The 9,281-nt window shown below is 34.0% G+C and overlaps 1 protein-coding gene and 1 long non-coding RNA gene across 4 annotated transcripts; one reads left to right on the top strand and one right to left on the bottom strand.

The window, feature by feature from the left end:
- Positions 1–49: 49 nt before the first annotated feature.
- On the bottom strand, positions 50–700 carry LOC145104401 (uncharacterized). Its single transcript, XR_013707078.1, has 2 exons — positions 328–700; positions 50–245 (listed from the first exon to the last, which is right to left on the bottom strand). It is a non-coding gene; the product is annotated as an uncharacterized LOC145104401 (long non-coding RNA).
- A 1,468-nt stretch (positions 701–2,168) lies between these two features.
- LOC145107203 (uncharacterized) lies at positions 2,169–8,381 on the top strand. 3 transcript variants are annotated; one of them, XM_079044129.1, is made up of 8 exons: positions 2,169–2,654; positions 2,907–3,027; positions 3,151–3,237; positions 3,347–3,982; positions 4,067–4,388; positions 4,554–4,635; positions 4,719–4,962; positions 8,217–8,381. In XM_079044129.1, the coding sequence occupies exons 1-7, from the start codon at positions 2,427–2,429 to the stop codon at positions 4,923–4,925; spliced, it is 1,683 nt and encodes a 560-aa protein (XP_078900255.1). In that variant the 5' UTR covers positions 2,169–2,426; the 3' UTR covers positions 4,926–4,962; positions 8,217–8,381. The 3 variants fall into 3 exon arrangements, with proteins under 3 accessions (XP_078900255.1, XP_078900321.1, XP_078900192.1); XM_079044195.1 differs by lacking the exon at positions 8,217–8,381 and adding an exon at positions 6,886–7,088; XM_079044066.1 differs by lacking the exon at positions 8,217–8,381 and having other exon boundaries at positions 4,719–5,077.
- The last annotated feature ends 900 nt before the right edge of the window (positions 8,382–9,281 follow it).

Raw genomic sequence — 9,281 nt, forward strand, 5'->3', positions numbered from 1 at the left:
ATGATCTAATATATATATAAAAAAACAATCTACCATGAAGTGACCTTAAGAACAATAACAACAATAAAGTATATATTATGTAGATAATATCATATTAGATATTGTTATTAAAGGAGAAACAAAATTCTCCCCTTCCTCACCGTAAGCCATCACCATCACACCCCTTCCCACCACAGTAGATTTCGGTAACTCAATCACAAATTTTGACGATAATCCATCGTTCAAGGTATCAACTCTTAATATTCCTATATAACAAAAGTCAACACTTATTATTATTATTTTTTTCACTGATATTGAATTAACATAAATAAGAAATGTCACTCTCACTCTGACGACCACCATCTTCTCCGATGAACCATATCGACCCCCAATTTTAACCTCTCATCTTCCATGTTTGTTGTCCCCCACCTCACTCCACCTTTTGACAGAGACACAATCCTTCCATTTTTTTCTTTGATGAGGAATTAAAAATACAATCTTCTTCATAAATTTTAACAACGTATAACACCACTTTACTTTCTCAAACTCATGGTGTTGAAATCTTGTTCGACCAACTAAGATCAAAATTAAGAAAATTTTATAATCTTATACAAATACAGTTTCTGAATTTGAGAAAAGCGAAATGTAATTGGATCAACAGACAATAGTGAAGCATTGAAGAGAGAGAAGGAGAGATAGATAGGATATCAAGGAGAATGGTTTGCCCGTAAAATAAAATGAAATGAAATGTCGTAACTATATAGAGGAAGAGATCGAGTGGAATCTGAATTATATATATATATATATATATATATATATATATATATATATATATATATATATATATATATATATATATGAAAATGATGGTTTTCTTTTTTTGGGAAAAAATTAAATTGAGCGTCGTTTCTTTGATTTGTATTTTGGTGGCCGAATGTATTCTTAATTTCATATCGATCTTAGGGAGGTGGAAGAGGAAGCATCCCTAAGGCTATCCGAAGTACTATCCACGTCAAGGACATGAGACCATCGGTTTCCTTCTGGATTACCATCAAGTTCACACCACACCCTTGAGGGTGTGGTCTTCATGCCATCCGAAAAAAGAGAAAATGAAAGCATTGTAGGACACACACAGAGAGAGAGAGAGAGAGAGAGAGAGAGAGAGAGAGAGAGAGAGAGAGAGAGAGAGAGAGAGAGAGAGAGAGATTTGCCATTTGTCATTGCATTGGATACGGACCGCCATGCGACCATCGTGATGGTGTGCACGACTAGTCTTCTCCACATAGACACCGCATCACCAGCTTGGTGAATACTTCAAGAGGCAAATACAAATACAAAGGGGAAGCATGAGGATGTGTATTGTTCAGTGGGTATATTTTTATATTTGCAAAATATGAAAAAGAGAATAAAATAAATAAAATAGGGGAAAACGTTAATTAACAATAGTTTAACCATGAAAACTAACGGTGTTGGTCTTAGCCTCTTAGGAACCAAATCCATAACCAAATTACGTCTATTTCTGTATGTTGAAATTTTTTTAGACTTTGCTCAAAGAAAAATGCAAGTAAAAAAAAACAAAAAAAAAATCATCATTCATGTTTTAGCAACGACATGAATATTTCTAATTTTAACTAATTTATAAACCAAAGGGTTTTTAACACAGATATTCCGTGTTGTCTTCTCTCTTTGTTCAAGTCTCGTAGTTGACATAAATGAAATAATTTAGGAGTAGTTTAGTATATTTGCGGTTTAAAAAAAAAAAACTAATTTATAACTTGTATTTAAAACTAATTTATTGATGTACCAAGTGCATTAAAACTTGTATTTAAAGCTATGGGGTGATATGGGGGTCTCTATGCTATGAAAGTATTTTCCAAAACCTTCATTAAAGTGGAGGAGCCAAAGCTTTCAAAGCCTTCGATAAAGTAGAGTAACTAAAGCTATCATTTGTGAAATATCATTTTCTCAACCAAAAAAGTTAACAGAGATGAGGGCACACACAACATCAACAAAGTTTTTATAATCGTCTTAAATTATTTTGCACATATATAACAACAAATACTAAAAATAGGCGGTAAAAGTAAAACAGTCAAAATGTTATCATTATCAAAACTTTATAGTCAAACTCCGGGTCAAACTAGAAAATATAAACGCAATATAAAAATAAAATTTTTATCAGATATTGTCTGTCAATCTGTTGTAGTTAAACACCAGCATCACCATGGGCGTAATTGTCTCGTTCCTCTCTCCACCGATCTTCGTGTCACCATTTCTCTTCCACTATCACTCTATTTGATAATGCAATCCAAAAACTCAATGATACAGACCTAAATCTCTGTGTCATCTCACATAGGAGATTGAGATTCTCTGAGTCACATATAATTTAATATTCGTCGACTGATTAACAACAATTGAGAACTGAAGCAACGACTAATTGATATTCGACAATGCCGGAGTTCGCAATTCTTGATCAACATAATAGGCAGTTACGATCAAGTTACGACGGCGGCGGCGGCGGCGGTGGTAGAGGTGTTAGTCCTGACTCTGTTATACACTCCGTCGAGTCGAGCCTCAGTCTCTTCTCTTCTTCGGCTTCCGCTTATGCTAGCATTGAGCGTTGTTCATCTACCTCCGATGTCCTTGATCACGAATCGTTCGTCTCCGATATGTCTTTGGTAAGTTACTTATGTATCATCTTATGAACTCGTAATTCTCAGGAAGTTTCTATGTAGTTGCACTTTATCAGTTTTCTGTATTTTAATCCAAATGCGCATGCGAGAATTGGCTTGATTTGATTGACGTTCAGTGAAGAATTTTAGTAGTCTTATGAAAATGATTTGCTATCAGCAAAACCTAGGCATGATTTAATTACGAATTCGTCTTCTCCAAACTGTTTGGTTTAAAACGTAATTTAATTTTTGATACAGCCTGGAGGTTTCCGTGGTTCTTCCTCAGCGAGGAGTTCAGATCCAGATCCAAACAAGAATTCCAAAGTACATGACAATGGAGGTCCCTACCTGATAGGAAAAAGGGTGGAAAAAGCACAAGGTATGCATATGATGTAACCTTCCTAATTCCTTAATAATAAAAAGATAAATTGAGGCTAAAAATCTTTTCGCTGTAAATAAATTCGAAATTTATAGGTCACTTTTCTTTTCCAATTATACGCAGCTATAAAAGAATACATTGATGCAGAAACTGATGGAGAAAATCAGTCTCTATATTCAGCAAGAAGCTCCTTCTCTCATACCCCTAAAGGTACCAGTTGGATTTTATTACTTTCAGCTGCCATTATTACCAACAATAACAGTTAATCAGTAGTCCAAGCCATAACAGTTTAGAAATTAACATCATACTCTTTGATTAGAATGCCAAAACCGAAAGTCAAAAACTGAAATTCTACTAAGGAAGCCAGACAGAAGAAGACCTGCATCTTTGGATCTGAACAATCAGACGATGAATACCAGTAGCTCTTCACCAAGATTAGGAGAGGCGATGAAAAGCTCTATTTCAGCCAATAGAAATGGCATGTTTCCAAGCCCAGGAACGCCTAATTATCCCTCAAGAACTGGTTTTCAGAATGGCTGGAGCTCAGAACGCGTGGCTTCACATACAAGGGGTAACCGGATACACTCAAGCTTCTCATTGATGCCTTACAACAATGGAAGGACACTTCCTTCCAAATGGGAAGACGCAGAGAGGTGGATAATAAGTCCAGTTGCTTTAAAGCCTTCTGTTCAACAGCCACAAAGGCGACCTAAGTCAAAGAGTGGACCACTTGGACCTCCAGGGTCTACCTGCTACTCCATGTATTCACCTGCAATGCCTAATTTTGAAAGAGAAAATGCCAGAAGTTTTGTCAACGAGTCACCACTTCCAAACAGAGTAAATGCCAATGCCAATAACAATTCCTTGTTTCAATACCAAGATGGGTTTGAAAGGTCATTCAGTGTACATGGTTGTTCTGAAGTGTCAAATCAGTCATTGTTGCAGATTACTCAAGGTAAATCAGTACATATGGTCTCTATATATTACCCTGTTTCTTATTTTCTTTATTGTGTGTGATAAAATGTTAATCACCATACAGATGATAAAACTAGTGGTTTAATGGATGTTTCCACCAATGATATCTCAAGGAGAGATATGGCAACCCAAATGAGCCCTGAAAGTAGTACCTATTCATCTAAGAGAAACTCTAGCTCCATCTCAAATTCTATCCTAGCTGTGGAAGATTCACAGCATGTTCGCTCTTCCAAAGCAGATATAAGAGATGTACAGGTAGATGGTAAGGTCACTTTGACTCGATGGTCTAAGAAAAGTAAAACTCGAATTCCAGGTAGGTGGTCAGACATTCTGGATGCCAGGTCAGCAGATTGGGAAGCATCAGAGATGACAAAAAGCCTCTCAAAGTATGTCATTCCTTTCCCTTTAGGACACAACAGGTTGTAGTTGTACTGTGTTTGACATGCACCGGACTCACTCCACTGTCAAAAGACGTGAATGCCCTCGAAGTTTGTCCAGTCTGGTCTTGTCCCGTGTAATAAACCCTAACTATAATGGAATTCATTGACCAGGGTTAAGAGGGAGGAAGCTAAAATTACTGCATGGGAGAATCTGCAGAAGGCAAAAGCAGAAGCAGCAATACGAAAACTAGAGGTTCCCTTTTCACATTTATTGCATATTGGTTTAATATATATAGATAAGTGGAATTGGTTCTTAATTGAGCTTATATGGTTCAGATGAAATTGGAAAAGAAGAGATCATCCTCTATGGATAGGATTATGAACAAATTAAGAACAGCTCAGAAAAAGGCTCAAGAAATGAGAGAATCGATGTTATCTAACCAGTCTTGTAAAGTTGCTAGATCTTCACACAAGGCCATGTCACTCATCAAGACTCGCCACATACGTTCCTTGAGTGGATGCTTTACATGCCCTGCATTTTGACAAACCTTTTGCATCTGGTGTCACCCTCATACACCAGGTAATCTTGTGTTTTCAATCTAAAAATGTGGTAACACTGTCGAATACTACTACCAAAATGTTTTAATAAAAAGCTGCTTGGGAATCTTAAATATAAAAAATCCATGTTCTTTTTAGTGAATAACATACCAACTAAGCATATGATCAATTGTAGTTTGAAATCTATGGTTTGTTATCGCTATCTCTTGCACACAAATCCCATTAGATGCATCCATGTGAATCGTGTTCGCGTTGCTTGTTCAGATAAGACCCATCACCTGAGTAGATTAAAATTATAACGAAAACCTAATATGTAAACATGGGAAATAATGACTAATTTGGTTGAGGCAAAATTCTCACGCAACAAACGCACAACAGACACAACTAGGGTGATACATCGATCATGTTTAAATTGTGACATACAATATACATAAAATGAATAAAATATTGATACGGAACCAAAGAAGTATCCTTGTTCATGTTCAATTTGCCAAATGTCATTTTATGGTTATTTTGAATTAATTTCTTTTCCACATGTCATTTTATGGGTTTTTCTACTTTAATAAATTTCACATAATATTTTAGTGTAATAATTACAATAAACATAGTAATAAATGAATATCAGTTTCATTAATAGACTTACATTCTTATTTCAAAATTGTCAAATTAAAACTCATTAGCTTATTTTATTTATTTATTTAAATTTAAAAGATAAAAAAAAATTAATTTTAATAATTTATTATTTTTCTTATTTTCTTATAAATGCAAAGTTCTTAAATATTTAGACATTTATATTTAATTTTTTTTAATTAACTCATGTAATACATGGGTATTACACAAAGTTATATAAGATACAAAACATCTTTTTTCCTATTTCTATTTAAAAAGGATATACCTTTGTTTCGCGTGTTCCCCGGGAGGAAAGTTGTAAAAAAATGTACAAAGTTATGCAAAAAAAATTTATAAAAAATATTCTGTTTTAAAAAACATAAAAAATTAAAGATGAAAAAATGGCAAAATTTCTAAAAAAAAAAGGATGTAAAAGGTTGTACAAAAAAATCTAAAAGAGATAAGTTGTAAATATATACAAATATGGGAAAAAATTGTAATCTACAAAACTTTTTGACCAAGTTCTAATTTAACATTGGGCAAAAACTCATAGATAACTAAACTGAATTCATAAAAATAATTAAATGTTTGGAGAAAACAACAAAAAAGGAAAAAAGTTGGTAGAAAATTCGAGGGTGTTTGACTTGTCTTTTTGAGAGGCAAATGTCCTTTTTGGAAAAGATAAAAGGTAAAAGATGTTTGGTAAAAACATTTTAAAAGCTATTTTTGGATTTTGAATATAAGGAAAACTTACTTTTTGGAAAAGTTAGGAAAACCTGACTTTTTGTAACTTTTCCAAAAAGGACTTTTGCCTCTCAAAAAGACAAACCAAACACCCCCTTCGTAAAAGGGAAAAGTGAGAGGGGTATAATTGGGTTTGGAACTCAGGTGGGTCGGGTTTTTTTAGTTTTAGAACCTTAGCGGGTTTAGTCTTTGACGGTCTTAAAAAGATGAAACTTTTGCTCTTAAATGGATTTGAACACTCACTTCAGGTTCAAGGGCACAACTTCTTACCACCAAGCTAGCTTTAGTTACACATTAAAACTGGGAAGAAAATTATATAAACATATGTTCATTATGTTTTGCAAATTGTAAGGGTTATATAATATAACAAATACATTTTCTAGTCAATATTGTTTTCCTTTAGTTACAGCACAACCGAATCAAATCATTCATATCTCAAATCATAATTGTTTTGGAATTATTAGAATTCAAAAACAATATAAGAATCAAGCATCACAAAAGGTAACATATTAAACTTTTTCTTATTCCTAAAAGTTGTATCCAATTAAGAACAACATATATGATGTTTAGAATCCATTACCTTGATTTGTAGGGATAACTTGATATAGGAGACGACGATCCAAACAGATCACGACTTATTAGTATCCACACAAGTGATATGAATCGATGTTAGACACCAACAATCAAAGCAAAGCTTCTTGTGTTCTTTTCTTGTTCTTGATTGTCGATCAGAAGGAGAGAAATAAGGGAAGAAGGCGTCGTAAAGGGAGAGGGAACAAAGGGATCATCTAAGGTTTTTAATATACAGTTAACATAATCCATAATTTGCATTTCTTTTATAATTGCAATGTTGGGGGACTTTAGGGATTGACTAAATAATTGCCCGAGAAGCGCGATGCGACCAAGGATAGGTCGCAACGCGGGGACTAAGTTGGATACGTGACTGTTTTGTCACCTAATGGTTACGACGCGGTTAAGGTTTTTAATATACAGTTAACATAATCCATAATTTGTATTTCTTTTATAATTGCAATGTTGGGGGACTTTAGGAATCGACTAAATAATTGCTCGAGAAGCGCGATGCACCCAAGGATAGGTCGCAACGCGGGCACTAAGTTGGATACGTGACTGTTTTGTCACCTAATGGTTACGACGCGGTTAAGGACTGACCGCAACGTGTTTGACCTGTTTGACCGTTGACATTGACCAGTTTGACTATTGGTTAAACTTTGAAGGTTATGAGTTTTAGACTAAGTATCAATCTATGGTTGTTATTAGGTGGACCATGTTATTAGTTTATCGATGGGCTCGCGTGTAACGATTGCGGTTGACCTGCTAGCTTCAGGCGAGTTTACGCACTATGCTACGTGTGACATTGTATATCCTTTGCATGATAGGATATACGTAATGTTAGGGTACGAGTATGCTAGTAGACTAGGTAGTCTTCGTTATGTATGTGTTTGACTGATTGTATGATATTGTTATGTGTTATGTTTGGATGGGTATTGGTAATATTAATTGATCGCTAAGTAAATATCGTAAGGATTGTAGGTAGTTTGAATCGGATAGCCTGAGAACTCTGGTCTAGGACTTATTGCATGGTTATTGTTTGATTTATTGCTTTCAAGTAGGATCATCCGTTCGACTATCTATCTTATTCATTAATTACATATGATTATGTATTCATAAGACGACCTATCAATATCTGTAATGGCCTTGGTATGGTTGTGGGACAGCTGGGTGCCAATGAAGGGTTGAGGGCGGGATGCCTTTGGTTGATATGTATGTTGATATATTATGATGATGGATTGGTTAGAGCCGAGAGTCTTTTCTTGTATGTATTGTATGTATGGCGAAATGTGTGGCATACTAGGGAACTCACTAATCTTTGTGCTTACGTTATTAAGTTAAATGTTTTTTCAGGTTGTTTTTGGAAGGGCACGACGTGACTGTACATTTGCATTGAAGTTTTATTGTTATTTGACTTCCGTTGGTTTTTGTAGTTCAACTATGTTTAGTATTATGCTTTTGAAACAAATGGATTTTATAATATGTTTTCTGAATTGGGGTTTAAATGTTTAACCTGATTTTTAAATGAAAGAAATTTGATTTGATATTTGGGACGTTATAAGTTGGCATCAAAACCTTAGTTTGAGGAATTCAAGCACATTTTATAGTGTGTCTGAATTCAAACCGATGATTGAGAGATTTTTCTAAACTAATTTTTTTGAAAAAAACACTTTTCTACCAAAAAGAATTTAAAGAAATTAGTTGGGTTAGAAATATGAACTCGGTCTTTTGTCATGTTCTTGTCCGATTGTTGTCTTTGGATCATGAACGTGGTTTTATGAGCTGATTTTAGCTTATGCAATGAAGATGTGATGTGTACAACCATCCAAGAATCAGAAAGCAAATCGATTCCCAATATACACATATTGTTATGTATGTTATTTATGTTGTGGATATATATACATGCTAGATTGTAGGCGAAGGATCTATTCATGAATTGCATGCAATAATTACATGATTTGTGTAAATGCTTCGTATGCTTGTTATGTGTTACTTGCTTTATGTTTTGTGAATTTATCAGGATACCAATATTGTCATAATATATCACTTTGAGATTTTCAATGCCCCCGTACTACTACGTTGTTTTAAGCAATTAAATTTGCATTTTACATGCCTTCTAGAAGTTAATATGTGATTGTGATGTATTATAACTTCTTTATATATATATATATATATATATATATATATATATATATATATATATATATATATATATATATATATATATATATATATATATATATATATATATATTATCTAGCTCGATTACGAGTGAACCGTAAGAATCATCTTGATTAGTTTTGAAGTTCACATCAATGTACCACTTTATAGTGATCTCACCATCCAGCAATGTGTACATGTAAACTAGGGATATATCTCTAATACTTCATAAGTGCTAAGAATATTCATTATAGTGAT

This window comes from Lactuca virosa, chromosome 1, assembly GCF_052849685.1.
Source record: "Lactuca virosa cultivar CGN04683 chromosome 1, Lactuca_virosa_CGN04683_v6, whole genome shotgun sequence".
Lineage (NCBI taxonomy): Eukaryota > Viridiplantae > Streptophyta > Magnoliopsida > Asterales > Asteraceae > Lactuca > Lactuca virosa.

Coding starts and splice junctions, on each gene's coding strand:
- LOC145107203 (XM_079044129.1), top strand. CDS start 2,427: ATGCCGGAGTTCGCAATTCTTGATCAACATAATAGGCAGTTACGATCA. Junction 2,655..2,906: donor TCGTCTCCGATATGTCTTTG/GTAAGTTACTTA, acceptor TTTTTGATACAG/CCTGGAGGTTTCCGTGGTTC. Junction 3,983..4,066: donor ATTGTTGCAGATTACTCAAG/GTAAATCAGTAC, acceptor ATCACCATACAG/ATGATAAAACTAGTGGTTTA.